Raw genomic sequence first — 20,134 nt, forward strand, 5'->3', positions numbered from 1 at the left:
TAAGATCCCAGGGTTCCAGCGGACGTTTGTAAGGTGGGACTATGTGGCAAACTCCCTGCAGGAACGTGCGGACCTGCGGAAGCCTGGCTAGGCGCTTTTGAAAAAATACGGAGATCGCCGATACTTGGCCCTTGAGAGAGCCGAGTGACAACCCCTTGTCCATTCCGGATTGAAGGAATGAAAGAAAAGTGGGTAAGGCAAACGGCCATGGAGGAAAACCGTTATCAGAGCACCAGGCTAAGAAGATTTGCCAAGACCTGTAATAGATCTTGGCGGACGTAGGCTTCCTGGCCTGTCTCATGGTGGCAATGACATCCTGAGATAACCCTGAAGACGCTAGGAGCCAGGACTCAATGGCCACACAGTCAGGTTGAGGGCCACAGAATTCAGATGGAAAAACGGGCCTTGTGACAGCAAGTCTGGGCGGTCTGGAAGCGCCCACGGTTGTCCCACCGTGAGATGCCACAGATCCGGGTACCACGACCGCCTCGGCCAATCTGGAGCGACGAGAATGGCGCGACGGCAGTCAGATCTGATCTTGCGTAACACTCTGGGCAGCATCGCCAGAGGAGGAAACACGTAAGGCAGTCGAAACTGCGACCAATCCTGAACTAACGCATCCGCCGCCAGAGACCGAGCCATGAAAGCCGGGACTTTGTTGTTGTGCCGTGACGCCATGAGATCGACGTCCGGCGTTCCCCAGCGGCGACAGATCTCTCGAAACACTTCTGGGTGTAGAGACCATTCCCCCGCATCCATGCCCTGACGACTGAGAAAATCTGCTTCCCAGTTTTCTACGCCCGGGATGTGAACTGCGGAGATGGTGGAGGCTGTGGCTTCCACCCACTGCAGAATCTGCCGGACTTCCTGGAAGGCTTGACGACTGCGAGTGCCGCCTTGGTGGTTGATGTATGCGACGGCAGTGGCGTTGTCCGACTGGATACGGATCTGCCTGCCCTCCAGCCACCGATGGAAAGCCAATAGGGCTAGATACACTGCCCTTATCTCCAGAACATTGATCTGAAGGGAAGACTCTATCGGAGTCCAGGTTCCCTGAGCCCTGTGGTGGAGAAAAACCGCTCCCCACCCTGACAGGCTCGCGTCCGTGGTGACCACAGCCCAGGTTGGGGGTAGGAAGGATTTTCCCTGAGATAGAGAATTGGGAAGGAGCCACCACTGAAGAGACGTCTTGGTTGCAAGGGACAGAGAGACTTTCCTGTCGAGGGAAGCCGACCTCCTGTCCCATTTCCGGAGAATGTCCCATTGGAGTGGCCGCAGATGGAATTGCGCGAACGGCACTGCCTCCATCGCTGCCACCATCTTCCCCAGGAAGTGCATGAGGCGTCTTAAGGGGTGTGACTGACCCCGAAGAAGAGATTGCACCCCTGCCTGCAGAGAAAGCTGTTTGTCCCGCGGTAGCTTGACTTCCGCTGACAGTGTATGAAACTCCATCCCGAGGTAAGTCAGTGATTGGGTCGGTGTCAACTTGGATTTCGGAAAGTTGATGATCCACCCGAACTGCTGGAGAGTCGCCAGAGCGACGGTAAGGCTGTGTTGACACGCCACCCGAGAAGGGGCCCTGACTAGGAGATCGTCTAAGTAGGGAATCACCGAGTGGCCCTGAGAGTGTAGGACCGCCACGACGGATGCCATGACTTTGGTGAAAACCCGTGGGGCTGTCGCCAGGCCGAAAGGCAATGCCACGAACTGAAGGTGTTCGTCCCCGATGGCGAAACGCAAGAAGCGTTGATGCTCGGGTGCGATCGGCACGTGGAGATAAGCATACTTGATGTCGATCGATGCTAGGAAGTCTCCTTGTGACATCGAGGCGATGACCGAGCGGAGAGATTCCATCCGAAACCGTCTGGTTCTCACATGTCTGTTGAGTAGTTTGAGGTCCAGAACGGGACGGAATGATCCGTCCTTTTTTGGCACCACGAACAAGTTGGAGTAAAAGCCGCGACCACGTTCCTGAACGGGAACGGGGATCACAACTCCTTATGTCTTCAGAGCGTCCACTGCCTGAAAAAGTGCGTCGGCCTGAGCGGGGGGCGGAGAGGTTCTGAAGAAACGAGCCGCAGGACGAGAGCTGAACTCTATCCTGTAACCGTGAGACAGAATGTCTCTCACCCATCGGTCTTGAACATGTGGCCACCAGGCGTCGCCAAAGCGGGAGAGCCTGCCACCGACCGAGGATGCGGCTAGGGGATGCCGAGAGTCATGAGGAGGCCGCCTTGGAGGCAGTGCCTCCTGCGGCCTTTTGGGGGCGTGACTTGGACCGCCACGCATAGGAGTTCCTCTGGCCTTTCTGCGGCCTGCTGGACGAAGAGGATTGGGGCTTGGCGGAGGGATGAAAGGACCGAAACCTCGATTGTATTTTTCGTTGCTGAGGTCTCTTAGGTTTGGATTGGGGTAAGGAGGAGTCCTTTCCCTTGGATTCCTTAATAATCTCATCCAATCGTTCGCCAAACAAGCGGTCGCCAGAAAACGGCAAACCGGTTAAGAACCTCTTGGAGGCCGAGTCTGCCTTCCATTCGCGCAGCCACATGGCCCTGCGGACTGTCACAGAGTTAGCGGATGCCACAGCTGTACGGCCATCAGAGTCTAGGACTGCGTTCATGGCGTAGGAAGAAAAAGCTGACGCTTGAGAAGTCAAAGACGCAACTTGTGGAGCAGAATTACGTGTGACAGCATTAATCTCGGCCAGACAAGCCGAGATAGCTTGGAGTGCCCACACGGCTGCAAAAGCCGGGGCAAAAGACGCGCCCGTGGCCTCATAGATGGACTTCACCAGAACCTCTATCTGCCGGTCAGTGGCATCCTTTAGCGATGAGCCATCTGCAACCGATACCACAGATCTAGCCGCCAATCTAGAGACTGGAGGATCCACCTTGGGACACTGAGCCCAACCCTTAACGACCTCGGAGGGGAAGGGGTAACGCGTGTCAGTGAGGCGCTTAGTAAAGCGCTTGTCCGGAACCGTTCTGGGCTTCTGGACAGCATCTCTGAAGTTAGAGTGATCGAAAAACGCACTACGTGTACGTTTGGGGAACCTAAACTGGTGTTTCTCCTGCTGAGACGCCGACTCCTCTACAGTAGGAGGCGGGGGAGAGAGATCCAACACCTGATTGATGGACGAGATAAGATCATTCACTAAGGCGTCCCCTTCAGGTGTATCAAGGTTAAGGGCGACGTCAGGGTCAGAGCCCTGAGCTGCGACGTCCGCCTCGTCCTCCAGAGAGTCTTCAAGCTGGGAACCCGAGCAGCGTGAAGAAGTCGGGGAAGATTCCCAGCGACCCCGCTTAGCCTGTCTAGGACTGTGGTCCGGGCAGGAGTCCTCCACGTGAGACCTAGGGTCCAACCTGGGAGCGCGCTGCGGCGCGGACCGAGAGGGGCCTGGAGGCGACGATCCAACAGGGGCCGGGGCCTGTGTAAGGACCGGTCTGGACTGCAAAGCTTCTAGCAGCTTGGCAGACCACTTGTCCATAGACTGAGCCATGGATTGTGAAAGTGACTTAGAGAGTTTCTCAGCAAAAGAGGCAAACTCTGTCCCTGCCGCCTGGACAGGGGGAGCAGGGGGGTCTACATGAGCCGAGGGGCCCACTAGTGACCGAGGCTCCGGCTGAGCAAGCGAAGCAGGGGTCGAGCATTGCTCACAGTGAGGGTAGGTGAAACCCGCAGGTAACATAGCCCCACAAGAGGTACAGGCCGCAAAAAACCCTGTGCCTTAACAGCTTTGCTCCTTGTGGACGACATGCTGTTGTCTCCTAGGAGAATGATCACTGAGGGTATATAGGCAAAAAAAGGGTATACAGCCCGACCGAACAGAATATATATATATAAATACGTATCTATTCCGGCACCCTAGGGGGACCAGCACCGGGTGACCGGTGTGGCTTACCGACCGTTAAAAAGCGGAGTGTGTGTCCTCCAGATTCCCTGCCTTAGGTCCCCCGGAGCTGCAGAGCTCTTCACTGAGAATCCTCCACCGGCAGAATGCCAAAAAAATGGCTGCCGGAGCTCTCAGGGGAGGAGTGGAGCCGTGGGCGGCGCCAGGAAAGTGCGGGAATCTGGGGTCCCCACAGTATCAGTGAGGGGGGAGGAAACATGCAGGATGGTCCGGCCCTCACATCCGACGTCAGGCCGGCTGTCCAGCCCTTACCCCTGACAGTCAGGCCCGGGGGCGGGATTTTTGCGACTAGGCCGCAATGAAGCCGGGGACTAAATTTGAGACCGCGCCCGACAAGCAGGCACGGTCGGCGCGGAAGTCCGCCGGCCTTCTCAATTCAGCAGCTGCCGCAGCGTCCGGGAATAAGGTGCGCTCCCTGCACAGTCCCCTATGGGGACACAGAGTACCTTAGAGTTGCAGGGCCCGGTCCCTGAGGTTGAATAGACTCCGGTCCGGCAGATTCCCACAGGGGCTGCGGAGGGAGCACGGTCCCAGTAAATGGATGACCGCTCAGGATCCCACTTCTCCCAGAGCCGCTAAGGGATGGTGAAGGAGACGGCATGAGGCTCCGGCCTTTGTACCCACAATGGGTACCTCAACCTTAACAACACCGCCGACGTAGTGGGGTGAGAAGGGAACATGTCGGGGACCCTCTTTTCTTCCAACCGACATAACTAATATGAGAATGCATGAGTGGATGTGTTCCTCCTTCCACACAAAGCATAAAACTGAGGAGCCCGTGATCCACGGGAGGGTGTATAGGCAGAGGGGAGGGGTTACACTTTTTAAGTGTAATACTTTGTGTGGCCTCCGGAGGCAGAAGCTATACACCCAATTGTCTGGGTCTCCCAATGGAGCGACAAAGAAAATATAGCTACTATAATATTGCCCCTATGTACAAGACTATAACTACTATAATACTGCCCTCTATGTGCAAGACTATAACTACTATAATACTGCCCTATGTACAAGAATATAACTACTATAATACTGCCCCCTATGTACAAGAATATAACTACTATAATTCTGTCCCTATATACAAGAATATAACTACTATAATACTGCCCCCTATGTACAAGAATATAACTACTATAATACTGCCCTCTATGTACAAGACTATAACTACTATAATACTGCCCTATGTACAAGAATATAACTACTATAATACTGCCCCCTATGTACAAGAATATAACTACTACGGTATAATACTGCCCCTACGTACAAGAATTAGCTACTATAATACTGCCCTCTATGTAGAGGAATAGTGGTGAATATATTCAGTTGGGGTGGGGGTTACTCTTACTCTTGTGCCCCCCACCAGTGTAGTTAACCCTTTCTTTGACCCGCTGTGTTGTAGGTGTGGATGCATGTTGCGGAGAAGCACACAGGAGAATACCTTAATATAAAGTACAGGACTTCGGCCTTCAACATTTTCCATCATATTAACACCTATGAAGACAATGGATTTCTTATTGTGGATCTTTGCTGCTGGAAGGGGTAATGGAGGCTTGTCACTTAGAACAATCTTTTATCTTAGAAGGCGTCAACATAAGACAATCATAGATCAGTGATCAATTATAAACTGTGAAAGATTCGGGATCAAGTGTTTAATTCTTCCACAGCGCCCCCAGAGGGGGAAAGAAGCATTGCATGGGTCACAGTGATGTCTCCTCCGGAGTGAGATCCTCCTTGTAGCTTCTCGCTCATCTTTAGCCATTATTTCGGTATCTTTTATAAACAGCCGCATTTACTTCTGGAAATCACCGGAAACTTTTCTCGTTGCAGCTTTGAATTTATCTACAATTATTTATATCTGGCCAATTTACGTGAGAACTGGGAGGAAGTGAAGCGCCTGGCACAGAAAGCCCCCCAACCTGAAGTGCGGAGATACGTGCTGCCCCTCGACATCCAGAAGGTAATGGCCACTGCTATATTATGGTCTCCTCTATGCTTTACACTGCAGCTCTGCTTGCACACATTGTAGTTTGTAATCTATGTAATGGACAAAATATGCATCAGGGTGGAAGTGAGGGATGAAGTTATGCAAATCCAGTTTCTCTCTTCTACCAGAACGACGCAGGAAAGAACTTGGTAAATCTGCCGTACACCACCGCTACCGCAACGCTGCGCAGCGACGACACCATCTGGCTGGAGCCGGAGGTTCTCTTTTCTGGACCTCGGCAAGGTTTGTGTAATGAAATCTAAAACTGGTGCCCTGATAATGGCGCCTGTCAGGGACGGGGTACGTTAGTTCTTTAAGTTGATGAGTTGGAAGCAGGAAAAATGGACGAGCGGAAAGTTCAGCGCAGCCGAGAAGGGACAAATCGTCAGGTCCTGTGTTGTTCCCCCTATACGCCGCGTCTTGGGGATTGGTTCTGCTAAACCGTGGGTCTAGTAGGGTTTTCCCAATTATATGGTTGTCCTCCTTGTAGAAAAGGGCTTGTAGTGATAAGGCCTTGTGCGCACGCTGCGTTTTTTGGTGCCGTTTGTTGCCCAAATCTGCATGTCTATCCTTATCCCAGCAAAGTCGATGAGAATGCATAGGTGCTCTGCGCACGTTGCTTCTTTTTTTTCTTGCAGTTGTGGGTGCAGAAAAAAAGAAGCAGCATGGCAATTGTTGTTGGTGCGGTTTGGTTTTTTTTTGCCCTTTCAGCCAATGTTTTCACTAAAAAAAAAAAAGAAAAAAACGCATGGGACAAAAACAAGCAAACACACCAAAAAAAGCATGCTTTTTTTGGTGCATTTTTCTGCCATAAGGCGCAGTTTTTAGAAGCCTTAGGCCCTGTGCGCACAGTGCGGTTTTGTTGTGTTTTTAGTGCAGTTTATTGTCCTAAACTGTATGCATTACCTTCCCCAGCAAAGTCTATGAGAATTCAGAAAGGCTGTGCGAATGTTGCTTCTTTTTTACTTGCAATTTTGGTTGCAGAAAAAAAGAAACGGCGTGTCAATTCTTTTTGCCTTTTTCCATTGAATATAGAGAAGAAACGCATCGGGAAAATGCACTGAAACACGGCAAAAACACATGCTTTTTTTATGCTTTTTTTGCTGAAGAAACAAAACTGCAATGTGCACACATGGTCTTAGGCTACATGCACACGTTGCAGTTTGACACTTCATTGTCACGTTTTTTAGTTCAGTTGTCTGAAAGTTTTGACTTTTGACTTCCCAGTAAAGTCTATGAGAATTCAGATTTGCTGTGCGCACATTGCAGTTTTTTTGGCTGCAGTTTGTCACAAACTTCTGACATAAAAAAAAAATGTAGCATGTTCCATCACCTTGTGTTTTTTTCCAGAAGAAGCTGCCAAAAACGCATAAAAAACCCATGATCAAAAATGCAACAAAAAAGGCTGCATCATTAAAAGGAGTTTTTATTTAAACAGTTTTGTTGTGACTACAAAACTGCAGTGTGCGCATGTAGCCTACATGTACTGATGGCGATGATGGGAAGATGTCAGAATTGTTACATTTGTGGTTTCAACACCCAAGGTCTACATATTATGACAGATCGGTCAATATTTACTGCAGATTTTATTAGAATCATGCTGAACTAATGAACCCTTTTGATGAGCTTCCTCCCTTCTTGGGGTGTAAGGGATTCTTTATTTTTTTTTTAATGTCTAAAACAAAACTAATTGCGGTATCTGCAGCTGCATGAGTCATCTTTACTTACTAATTTAATTGTTTGCCTAAAGGGATGGTTTTTCTTTTGTTAACTCCTAATTAGAAGTGGATTTTACTGCATCTTGCTTTAGGGTACCTTCACACTTTAGCGATGCAGCAGCGATCCGACCAGCGATCTGACCTGGTCAGGATCGCTGCTGCATCGCTACATGGTCGCTGGTGAGCTGTCAAACAGGCAGATCTCACCAGCGACCAGTGACCAGCCCCCAGCCAGCAGCGACGTGCAAGCGACGCTGCACTTGCACGGAGCCGGCGTCTGGAAGCTGCGGACACTGGTAACTAAGGTAAACATTGGGTATGGTTACCCGATGTTTACCTTAGTTACCAGCGCACACCGCTTAGCTTAGCGTGTGCAGGGGGCAGGAGCCGGCACTGGCAGCGTGAGAGCTGCGGAGGCTGGTAACGAAGGTAAATATCGGGTAACCACCTTGGTTACAGCTTACCGCAGGCTGTCAGACGCCGGCTTCTGCTCCCTTCACATTCAGGATTGTTGCTCTCTCGCTGTCACACACAGCGATGTGTACTTATCAGCGGGAGAGCAACAATAAAAAAACGAACCAGGGCTGTGTGTAACGAGCAGCGATCTCACAGCAGGGGCCAGATCGCTGCTCAGTGTCACACACAGCGAGATCGCTAATGAGGTCATAAAAAACGTGACTCAGCAGCGATCTCGCTGTGTGTGAAGCACCCCTTACTGTGGCACAGATAAGTTTGCAGATCTCATTAAAAATGTGCATCGGCTGCTACCATCTGTCTGACCACCGGGTGGCAGTGTTTTGCTGTGATCTTATATCATTATAGCACCAACATAGTCTGCAAAATCTGTGCAAACCTTTCCCTTTAATAGATCTCATCCTTATTCTAATATTCCTGCAGCCTTCGAATTCCCACAAATCAACTACAAGGCATATGGCGGTAAAGATTACAAGTATGCGTATGGGCTGGGACTAAACCACTTCATTCCTGACAGGGTTGGTATATAGATATATTTATTTCCTATTCCGCACTCGTCTTCAGATATAACGTCATTGTCTAAACTCTTCCAGCTTGTGAAGCTGAACGTCAAGAGCAAAGAAACGTGGGTATGGCAAGAGCCCAACACCTACCCGTCTGAGCCCATATTTGTCCCGACACCCGACGCACTGGAGGAAGATGATGGTAATGATATTTCAAGGGATTGTTCAGCTAAGGGTTAATTGTTTATTTGGCAACATTTCATGTTATTTACAGTAAAATTGGGAAAATGACAATGCAATGTAGAAAGCTTCAAGCAGACAGGTCTGTCCCAAAAAGTGTCCATGGCTGCAACAGTCGCAGAGACGAAAGTAAAGGCCCCGTTACACGCAACGACGTATCTAACAATATATTGCCGGGGTCACGGATTCCGTGACGCACATCCGGCATAGTTAGCGACGTCGTTGCGTGTGACAGCAAGGAACGACCGTTAACGGTGGAAAATACTCACCAAATCATCCATCGTTGACACGTCGTTCATTTTCATAAAATCGTTGATTGTAGAGGACGTAGGTTGTTCATCGTTCCCGAGGCAGCACACATCGCTACGTGTGACACCTCGGGAACGACGAACTGGAGCTTACCTGCGGCCGCCGGCAATGAGGAAGGAAGGAGGTGGGCAGGATGTTACATCCGCTCATCTCCGCTTCTATTGGGCGGCTGCTTAGTGACGCCACACGAAGCGCCCCCTTAGAAAGGAGGCGGTTCGCCGGCCAGAGCGACGTCGCCAGGCAGGTAAGCCCGTGTAATGGCTCCGAACGATATTGTGCCCCATGGGCAGCGATTTGCCCGTGATGCACAAACGACGGGGGCGGGTGCTTACACCAGCGATGTCACTGCGTGTAACACGCTCTTTAATCCACACGATTGTATAATGATCTGGATTCTTAGTTTTAATTCTTTAGATCAGTGGTTCCCAAACTCCAGTCCTCACGGCCCCCAACAGGTCATGTTTTCAGGATTTCCTTAATTTAGCACAGGTGATGCCTTGATAATGATTCCATCACCTGTTCAATAGTAAGGAAATCCTGAAAACATGACCTGTTGGGGGCCGTGAGGACTGGTTTGGGAACCACTGCTTTAGATGCTCAAACTGCGGAGATGAGAGTTATCTCCGATCTTGGTGGTTGCAGCAGGATACTGTGTATGACGGCAGCGCTGCCACCTTGATCTCGCACTTATATTTGTCAGTATACACAAGATTGACACATTTACCTCTCACGAGGAGTTAAAAGTGGGATGCAAGAACCCATAAGATCATCAGCGGTCGCTGCCCTGGATGACTTTGTATTATTACCGCAGGTGTGATACTGAGTGTGGCCATTGCCCCGGCGGTGGGGCACAAGCCGTCCTTCCTGCTGATCCTGGACGCCAAGGACATGAGTGAAATCGCCAGGGCCGAGGTGGACACCATCATCCCTGTCACATTTCACGGCATGTTTAAGAACGCCTGAATGAAACCGATCCTGCAGCAGCGACACAAAAGTACAACATCGCACTGAACCAAGTGCGGAAACAGTGTACAGGTCCAATCCGAGGACAGGAGACGGCGCAGCTGCACATGCTGTACACGGAGGCTGCACATATTCATCACTTTGTATATTTATGTACCTATTGCTCTATATTGGCCTTAGGAGGAAATTAGTGTAAACCTTATTTCATAATAAACATCTTTTGCATTGTTTTACTGTTGGACGATGTGTGATCTTTATAGAAACAAAATGTAACAAGACAGAAAACTTTCTACCATATTGTTAGTATAAAGTGTCGTCTTCCTCCAATAGCTGTACATGGGGCGGCCGAGCGGTCACTTACCCTGCTTCTATCTCCAACCCCTGATTACAATTCATTTCAATGAGGCTGTGGCGGTAGAAGAAGCAACTATGGTGGCAGTGATAAAAGCTGCGGACACTTCTTACTGCCTCCATCACCATGAGTGATTCATTCTGGATGTGAGGAGGGGTCAGCCATGACAAAGCTGTGGTGAATGGCTGCAGAGCCGACCGCCTGTGATGTCCCATCTAAGACGCCCATAAAACGAAACGCCACACCACAGAAAAATACAAAAAAAATATTACACATATGGTTATCAGCTGAATAAGGAGAATGATCGAGAATTTTATAAGGCCTGTTTCACACGTCAGTGAAAAACGTCTATGTGCCATGATTCACGGCACACGTAAGTTGTCCATGTGCAAGCCGTGATATATGATAAATTCACCTGTCCCCGCTCCTGCAGTCCGTGGTGCTGAAGAGTCCCGCGATGCAGCAGCCGGCCACCACTTGTCTCTCTCCTCTGCAGCTACTTCCGGGTCGGCTGTGCCTGCATAAATGAATACGCATGACAGTAATTGGCCTGGCAGGAAGCTGCAGAGAGCAGAGGCAGAACACAGCGTCGCTGGAGAATGCTTTTTAGTTTCAATGTCCGTGTTTTCTGGGTACGTGTTTCACGGATCACCATAGTGTAGTCTGTGGGACGTCAATGACGCCAGAAAAAAAACGGACATGTTTCCGTGCAAAGCACACGGACACACATGTACGCCGCACAGAGACACAGTCAGAGATAAATCACTGATGTGCGCACAGGCCCATTGATTTTAATGGGTCGGCATATGTCTGTGATTCTGGTACATATAAAAACTAGCACATACGTAGCAGAGTCACTGACGTGTGAAAGAGGCCTAATAAAAGCAAATTACAACAGTGGTTAGGGCTTTAAAAGAGCAATTTATAAAGGGCATTGTGTATATCGGACGTGCGCCCCAATACTTCTCTCCATGTAGTGTACAGTAGATATACAGACGCCAGTTACACCTGAGTGAGTATAAACTTTAATATATTACACTATGAGGCACTTTATCTGGTCCAGACATATTACATTATATACTATTTAAAAAAAAAAAAAAAAAAAAAACCTTTTCTGCATCGCGCTCGTCACATCCTCAGCAGCGGAGAATTTTGAAGAGCGACTTTTTCATATTTTTTTTGTCTAATGATTTTTAAGCATTTGCCAAGAACCTGTAGAAAAAAAAAGAAGCATTTTTAGTGAACATTAAAATAAGTGGAAATTCTTTTTTTTTTTTTTTTTTTAATATTGGAAAAGAAGGGAATTTTGTTTACTTACCGTAAATTCCTTTTCTTCTAGCTCCAATTGGGAGACCCAGACAATTGGGGTGTATAGCTATGCCTCCGGAGGCCACACAAAGTATTACACTAAAAGTGTAAAGCCCCTCCCCTTCAGCCTATACACCCCCCGTGCTGCCACGGGCTCCTCAGTTTTGGTGCAAAAGCAAGAAGGAGGAAAAAATTATAAACTGGTTTAAAGTAAATTCAATCCGAAGGAATATCGGAGAACTGAAACCATTCAACGTGAACAACATGTGTACACAAAAAACAGGGGCGGGTGCTGGGTCTCCCAATTGGAGCTAGAAGAAAAGGAATTTACGGTAAGTAAACAAAATTCCCTTCTTTGGCGCTCCATTGGGAGACCCAGACAATTGGGACGTCCAAAAGCAGTCCCTGGGTGGGTAAATAATACCTCATAATAGAGCCGTAACGGCTCCGTCCTACAGGTGGGCAACCGCCGCCTGAAGGACTTGCCTACCTAGGCTGGCATCTGCCGAAGCATAGGTATGCACCTGATAGTGTTTCGTGAAAGTGTGCAGGCTCGACCAGGTAGCTGCCTGACACACCTGCTGAGCCGTAGCCTGGTGTCGCAAGGCCCAGGACGCTCCCACGGCCCTGGTAGAATGGGCCTTCAGCCCTGAGGGAACCGGAAGCCCCGAGGAACGATAAGCTTCGAGAATTGGTTCCTTGATCCACCGAGCCAGGGTTGATTTGGAAGCTTGTGTCCCTTTACGCTGGCCAGCGACAAGGACAAAGAGTGCATCCGAGCGGCGCAGGTGCGCCGTACGAGAAATGTAGAGTCTGAGTGCTCTCACCAGATCTAACAAGTGCAAATCCTTTTCACACTGGTGAACTGGATGAGGACAAAAAGAAGGTAAGGAGATATCCTGATTGAGATGAAAGGGGGATACCACCTTAGGGAGGAATTCCGGAACCGGACACAGAACCACCTTGTCCTGGTGAAACACCAGGAAAGGAGCTTTGCATGACAACGCTGCTAAAGGCGTGCGAGCGAAATATCCCTCATTGGCTCGAACGGTGGTTTCTGAAGAACCATCAGCACCCTGTTCAGATCCCAGGGTTCTAACGGACTCTTGTAAGGAGGGACGATGTGACAAACCCCTTGCAGGAACGTGCGTACCTGTGGGAGTCTGGCCAGGCGCTTCTGAAAAAACACAGAGAGCGCAGAGACTTGTCCCTTAAGGGAGCCTAGCGACAAACCCTTTTCCAATCCGGATTGAAGAAAGGACAGAAAAGTGGGCAAGGCAAATGGCCAGGGAGAGAAACCCTGAGCAGAGCACCACGACAGGAATAATTGATGACGCGGCGGCAGTCGGCCCTGATCTTGCGTAACACTCTGGGCAACAGTGCCAGAGGAGGAAACACATAAGGAAGCTGAAACTGCGACCAATCCTGAACTAAGGCGTCTGCCGCCAGAGCTCTGTGATCTTGAGATCGAGCCATGAATGTTGGGACCTTGTTGTTGTGCCGTGACGCCATTAGGTCGACGTCCGGCATCCCCCAGCGGCAACAGATCTCCTGAAACACGTCCGGGTGAAGGGACCATTCCCCTGCGTCCATGCCCTGGCGACTGAGAAAGTCTGCTTCCCAGTTTTCTACGCCCGGGATGTGAACTGCGGAGATGGTGGAGGCCGTGGCTTCCACCCACATCAAAATCCGCCGGACTTCTTGGAAGGCTTGCCGACTGCGTGTTCCACCTTGGTGGTTGATGTATGCCACCGCTGTGGAGTTGTCCGACTGAATTCGGATCTGCTTGCCTTCCAGCCACTGCTGGAACGCTTTTAGGGCAAGATACACTGCCCTGATCTCCAGAACATTGATCTGAAGTGAGGACTCTTGCTGAGTCCACGTACCCTGAGCCCTGTGGTGGAGAAAAACTGCTCCCCACCCTGACAGACTCGCGTCCGTCGTGACCACCGCCCAGGATGGGGGTAGGAAGGATTTCCCCTTCGATAATGAGGTGGGAAGAAGCCACCACCGAAGGGAAGCTTTGGTTGCCTGAGAGAGGGAGACGTTCCTGTCTAGGGACGTCGGCATCCTGTCCCATTTGCGTAGGATGTCCCATTGAAGAGGACGCAGGTGAAACTGCGCAAAAGGAACTGCCTCCATTGCTGCCACCATCTTCCCCAGGAAGTGCATGAGGCGCCTCAAGGGGTGTGACCGACCTTGAAGGAGAGATTGCACCCCTGTCTGTAGTGAACGCTGTTTGTCCAGCGGAAGCTTCACTATCGCTGGAAGAGTATGGAACTCCATGCCAAGATATGTCAGCGATTGGACCGGTGTCAGATTTGACTTTGGAAAATTGATGATCCACCCGAAACTCTGGAGAGTCTCCAGAGTAACGTTGAGGCTGTGTTGGCATGCCTCTTGAGAGGGTGCCTTGACCAGCAGATCGTCTAAGTAAGGTATCACCGAGTGACCCTGAGAGTGGAGGACCGCAACTACTGTAGCCATGACCTTGGTGAAAACTCTTGGGGCTGTCGCCAGACCGAACGGCAGTGCCGCGAACTGAAGGTGTTCGTCTCCTATGGCGAAGCGCAGGAAGCGCTGATGCTCTGAAGCAATCGGTACGTGGAGATACGCATCTTTGATATCGATCGATGCTAGGAAATCTCCTTGGGACATTGAGGCGATGACGGAGCGGAGGGATTCCATCCGGAACCGCCTGGTCATTACGTGTTTGTTGAGCAGTTTTAGATCCAAAACAGGACGGAAAGACCCGTCCTTCTTTGGAACCACAAACAGGTTGGAGTAGAAACCGTGACCCTGTTGCTGAAGAGGAACCGGGACCACCACTCCTTCTGCCTTCAGAATGCCCACCGCCTGCAGAAGAGCCTCGGCTCGCTCGGGAGGCGGAGATGTTCTGAAGAATCGAGTCGGAGGACGAGAGCTGAACTCTATCCTGTAACCGTGAGACAAAATGTCTCTCACCCAACGGTCTTTTACTTGTGGCAGCCAGGTGTCGCAAAAGCGGGAGAGCCTGCCACCGACCGAGGATGCGGTGTGAGGAGGCTGTAAGTCATGAGGAAGCCGCCTTGGTAGCGGCACCTCCGGCGGTCTTTTTAGGGCGTGATTTGGACCGCCATGCGTCGGAGTTCCTCTGATCCTTCTGAGGCCTCTTGGACGAGGAGAATTGGGACCTGCCCGCCCCCCGAAAGGACCGAAACCTCGACTGTCCCCTCCTCTGTTGGGGAGTTTTTGGTTTGGCCTGGGGTAAGGATGTTTCCTTTCCCTTGGATTGTTTGATGATTTCATCCAATCTCTCACCAAACAAGCGGTCGCCAGAAAATGGCAAACCAGTTAAGCACTTTTTGGAAGCCGAATCTGCCTTCCATTCCCGTAGCCACAAGGCCCTGCGTATTGCCATCGAATTGTCGGCTGCAACCGCCGTACGGGTCGCAGAGTCCAGGACAGCATTAATAGCGTAGGACGCAAATGCCGACGTTTGAGAGGTTATGGACGCCACCTGCGGCGCAGACGTACGTGTGAGTGCGTCAATTTGCGCCTGACCAGCTGAGATAGCTTGGAGTGCCCATACGGCTGCGAATGCTGGAGCAAAAGACGCGCCGATAGCTTCATAGATGGATTTCAACCAGAGCTCCATCTGTCTGTCAGTGGCATCCTTGAGTGAAGCTCCATCTTCCACTGCAACTATGGATCTAGCCGCCAGTCTGGAGATTGGAGGATCCACCTTGGGACACTGAGTCCAGCCCTTGACCACGTCAGGGGGGAAGGGGTAACGTGTATCCTTAAGGCGCTTGGAAAAACGCTTATCTGGACAAGGTCGGTGTTTCTGGACTGCCTCTCTGAAGTCAGAGTGGTCCAGAAACATACTCTTTGTACGCTTGGGAAACCTGAAACGGAATTTCTCCTGCTGAGAAGCTGACTCCTCCACTGGAGGAGCTGAGGGAGAAATATCCAACATTTGATTGATGGACGCAATAAGATCATTCACTATGGCGTCCCCATCAGGAGTATCAAGGTTGAGAGCGGCTTCAGGATCAGAATCCTGATCAGCTAGCTCCGCATCATCATACAGAGAGTCCTCTCGCTGAGACCCTGAACATTGTGATGATGTCGAGGGGATATCATAGCGAGCTCGCTTAATCGGTCTGGGGCTGCGGTCCGTGTCAGAGACCTCACCCTGGGATCTATGAGACACCCCTGGAGAACATTGTTGTTCCAACTGAGGGGAACCAGGGGGCAATGATTCCACAGTGCCCATGGCTTGAGATGCCGGCCTGGACTGCAAGGCTTCTAATATCTTAGCCATAGTCTCAGAAAGTCTTTCAGTAAAAACTGCAAACTCCGTCCCTGTCACCTGGACAGTGTTAACAGGTGGTTCTCCCTGGGCCACCCTTAGCAGAGGCTCCGGCTGAGTAAGTGCCACAGGGGCCGAGCATTGCACACAATGAGGGTCAGTGGAACCTGCCGGCAGTATAGCCGTACATGCTGCACAGGCAGCATAGTAAGTCTGTGCTTTGGCACCCTTGCTATTTGTGGACGACATGCTGTTGTCTCCTCTGAGCAATACAGGAGGGTATATAGCCAAAAACAACCGTGCACCATACAGTGTAAAGTATAGCCTATAATCATATAATCTATAAGTACACTTCTGCACCAGTGGGGCCAGCACCTAGGTGCTGCTTACCGCCCGCGCAATGCGGTTGTGTGGTCACCAGAATTCCTGCCTGGGTCTCCCTGAGCTTGTCTCCCTTCTCCAGCGTTAGCAGAGCTGACAGGAATGGCTGCCGGCGTCCTGAGGAGAGGAGGGGGCCGTGGGCGTGCCCTAGAAAGTGCGGGAATCTGGTGCCCCACTGTGCACAGTGAGGGGGGTGGAGTATGCAAAGCATGCTCCAGCCTCAGTTGCTGACGTCCTTTACAGCGTCCCGCCCTTCCCCTGACTGGCAGGCCTGGGGGCGGGAAAAGAATGAGACTAGGCCGCAAAAGCCGGGGACTAAAGTTATAAGCGCGGCTGCCGTATAAGCGCGGTCGGCGCGGAAGTCCCCGGCGCACTAACAGTCCCAGCCGCGCCGCAGTGATAACAATGGCAGCGGCGGTCAGCGCGGCAGTCCCCATACACTAACACACTCAGCGACGCTGCAGTGTGTAAAGGCACAAACGCAGTCAGCGCCGCGGTCCCCGGTGCACTAGCACACCCAGCAATGCTGGAGTGTTGCTGTGCGCGGTCCCCACGGGGACACAGAGTACCTCAAAGTAGCAGGGCCATGTCCCTGAACGATACTCGGCTCCTATCCAGCAGAGTCCGCAGGAGCTGTGGATGGAGCACGGTCTCATGTGCCTGGAGACCGATAGGATCCCACTTCACCCAGAGCCCTAAGGGGGATGGGGAAGGAAAACAGCATGTGGGCTCCAGCCTCCGTACCCGCAATGGGTACCTCAACCTTAACAACACCGCCGACAAGAGTGGGGTGAGAAGGGAGCATGCTGGGGGCCCTGTTATGGGCCCTCTTTTCTTCCATCCGACATAGTCAGCAGCTGCTGCTGACTAAGCTGTGGAGCTATGCGTGGATGTCTGCCTCCTTCGCACAAAGCATAAAAACTGAGGAGCCCGTGGCAGCACGGGGGGTGTATAGGCTGAAGGGGAGGGGCTTTACACTTTTAGTGTAATACTTTGTGTGGCCTCCGGAGGCATAGCTATACACCCCAATTGTCTGGGTCTCCCAATGGAGCGCCAAAGAAGAAGGGAATTTTGTTTACTTACCGTAAATTCCTTTTCTTCTAGCTCCAATTGGGAGACCCAGACAGTGGGTGTATAGCTACTGCCTCTGGAGGCCGCACAAAGAACTACACTTAAAAGTGTAAGGCCCCTCCCCTTCTGGCTATACACCCTCCCGTAGGAGTACGGATTCCTCAGTTTTAGTACCAAAGCAAGAAGGAGGAAAGCCAATAACAGTTTCAAAAACAAATTCAATCCGATAACTAGATCGGAGAACTTAAGAAACAACGTGAACAACATGTGCACCCGAAAAAAACGAAACCCTAAAAACAAATAGGGCGGGTGCTGGGTCTCCCAATTGGAGCTAGAAGAAAAGGAATTTACGGTAAGTAAACAAAATTCCCTTCTTCTTTTTCGCTCCTAATTGGGAGACCCAGACAGTGGGACGTCCAAAAGCAGTCCCTGGGTGGGTAAAAAGATACCACATGAACGGGCTGTCATACAGCCTCTTCCTACAGGTGGGCCACCGCCGCCTGAAGGACCCGTCTACCTAGGCTGGCGTCTGCCGAAGCGTAGGTATGCACTTGATAGTGTTTGGTAAACGTGTGCAGACTCGACCAGGTAGCCGCCTGGCACACTTGCTGAGCCGTAGCCTGATGCCTCAACGCCCAGGACGCACCAACGGCTCTGGTAGAATGGGCCTTCAGTCCAGATGGAATCTGAAGCCCAGCAGAACGGTATGTGTGAAGAATTGGTTCCTTGATCCACCGCGCCAGGGTGGATTTGGAAGCTTGCGATCCCTTATGCTGACCAGCGACTAGGACAAAGAGCGCATCCGAACGGCGTAGAGGCGCCGTGCGAGAAATGTAAATCCTGAGTGCTCTCACCAGGTCCAACAGATGTAAACCCTTTTCAAATTGGTGAACTGGATGCGGACACAAAGATGGCAAAGTGATATCCTGATTGAGATGAAAGGAAGAAACCACCTTGGGAGAAAACTCTGGAATTGGACGCAGTACTACCTTGTCTTGGTGAAACACCAGGAAGGGAGATTTGCAAGATAACGCCGCCAGCTCGGACACTCTTCGAAGAGATGTGACCGCTACAAGAAAAACTACCTTTTGTGAAAGCCGAGAAAGGGGAACCTCTTTCAAGGGCTCGAAAGGCGGCTTTTGAAGAGCAAGGAGAACCTTGTTCAGATCCCAGGGTTCCAATGGTCGTCTGTAAGGAGGAACGATATGACAAACTCCTTGGAGAAACGTGCGTACTTTAGAAAGCTGTGCCAAGCGCTTCTGAAAGAATACGGATAACGCGGAGACTTGACCCTTAAGCGAGCTAAGGGACAAACCTTTTTCCAACCCAGACTGCAGGAAGGAAAGAAAAATTGGCAATGCAAATGGCCAGGGAGAAAACCCTTGAGCCAAGCACCACGCTAAGAATATCTTCCACGTTCTGTGATAGATCTTAGCTGAGGATGGTTTTCTAGCCTGTCTCATTGTGGCAACAACTCCCTGAGATAAACCTGAGGCCGCTAGGATCCAGGACTCAATGGCCACACAGTCAGGTTCAGGGCCGCAGAATTCTGATGGAAAAACGGCCCTTGAGACAGCAGATCTGGACGGTCTGGTAGTGCCCACGGCTGGCCTACCGTGAGATGCCACAGATCCGGGTACCACGACCTTCTTGGCCAATTTGGAGCGACGAGTATGGCTCGCTGGCAGTCGGACTTGATTTTCCGGAGAACTCTGGGTAACAATGCTAGAGGTGGGAACACATAGGGGAGTCGGAATTGCGACCAATCCTGAACCAATGCGTCTGCCGCCAGCGCTCGGTGATCGTGAGACCGTGCCATGAAAACTGGGACCTTGTTGTTGTGCCGTGACGCCATCAGATCGACGTCCGGCGACCCCCAGCGGCAACAGATCTGTTGAAACACGTCCGGGTGAAGGGACCATTCTCCTGCGTCCATGCCCTGGCGACTGAGAAAGTCCGCTTCCCAGTTTTCCACGCCTGGGATGTGAACTGCAGATATGGTGGACGCTCTGCTTTCCACCCACGTCAAAATCCGCTGGACTTCTTGAAAAGCTTGGCGACTGCGTGTTCCCCCTTGGTGGTTGATGTACGCCACCGCTGTGGAGTTGTCCGACTGAATCCGAATCTGCTTGCCTTCCAGCCATTGTTGGAAGGCTCGCAGAGCAAGATAGATTGCTCTGATTTCCAGAACATTGATCTGCAAGGTGGACTCTTCCTGAGTCCACGTCCCCTGAGCCCTGTGGTGGAGAAACACCGCTCCCCACCCTGATAGGCTCGCATCTGTCGTGACCACTGCCCAGGACGGGGGAAGGAACGACTTTCCCTGTGACAATGAGTTGGGGAGAAGCCACCAACGGAGAGAGTCCTTGGCAGTCTGAGAGAGGGAGACCGTCCTGTCGAGGGACGTCGATCTCCCATCCCATTGGCGCAGAATGTCCCATTGGAGAGGGCGCAGATGAAACTGCGCGAACGGGACTGCCTCCATTGCTGCTACCATCTTTCCTAGGAAATGCATGAGGCGCCTCAGTGAGTGCGACTGGCTCTGAAGGAGAGATTGCACTCCAGTCCGTAGCGAGCACTGCTTGTCCAGTGGAAGCCTCACTATCGCTGATAGAGTATGAAACTCCATG

The 20,134-nt window shown here is 51.2% G+C and overlaps 2 protein-coding genes across 2 annotated transcripts in view; one reads left to right on the top strand and one right to left on the bottom strand.

Annotated features, from left to right (window-relative positions):
- Positions 1-5,312: 5,312 nt before the first annotated feature.
- On the top strand, positions 5,313-10,308 carry LOC142249474 (retinoid isomerohydrolase-like). The gene is made up of 6 exons (XM_075321130.1): positions 5,313-5,446; positions 5,735-5,864; positions 6,020-6,134; positions 8,507-8,601; positions 8,677-8,788; positions 9,947-10,308. The coding sequence occupies exons 1-6, from the start codon at positions 5,313-5,315 to the stop codon at positions 10,096-10,098; spliced, it is 738 nt and encodes a 245-aa protein (XP_075177245.1). The 3' UTR covers positions 10,099-10,308.
- Positions 10,309-11,532: 1,224 nt separating this feature from the next.
- The window catches only part of LOC142249475 (methylcrotonoyl-CoA carboxylase beta chain, mitochondrial-like), a 33,082-nt gene continuing 24,480 nt past the window's right edge, over positions 11,533-20,134 (bottom strand). The window contains 1 exon segment of the mRNA XM_075321131.1: positions 11,533-11,662. Coding sequence (XP_075177246.1) covers positions 11,579-11,662 — 84 coding nt within the window. The 3' untranslated portion in view covers positions 11,533-11,578.

This window comes from Anomaloglossus baeobatrachus, chromosome 8 (genome assembly GCF_048569485.1).
Source record: "Anomaloglossus baeobatrachus isolate aAnoBae1 chromosome 8, aAnoBae1.hap1, whole genome shotgun sequence".
In the NCBI taxonomy this organism is placed as follows: domain Eukaryota; kingdom Metazoa; phylum Chordata; class Amphibia; order Anura; family Aromobatidae; genus Anomaloglossus; species Anomaloglossus baeobatrachus.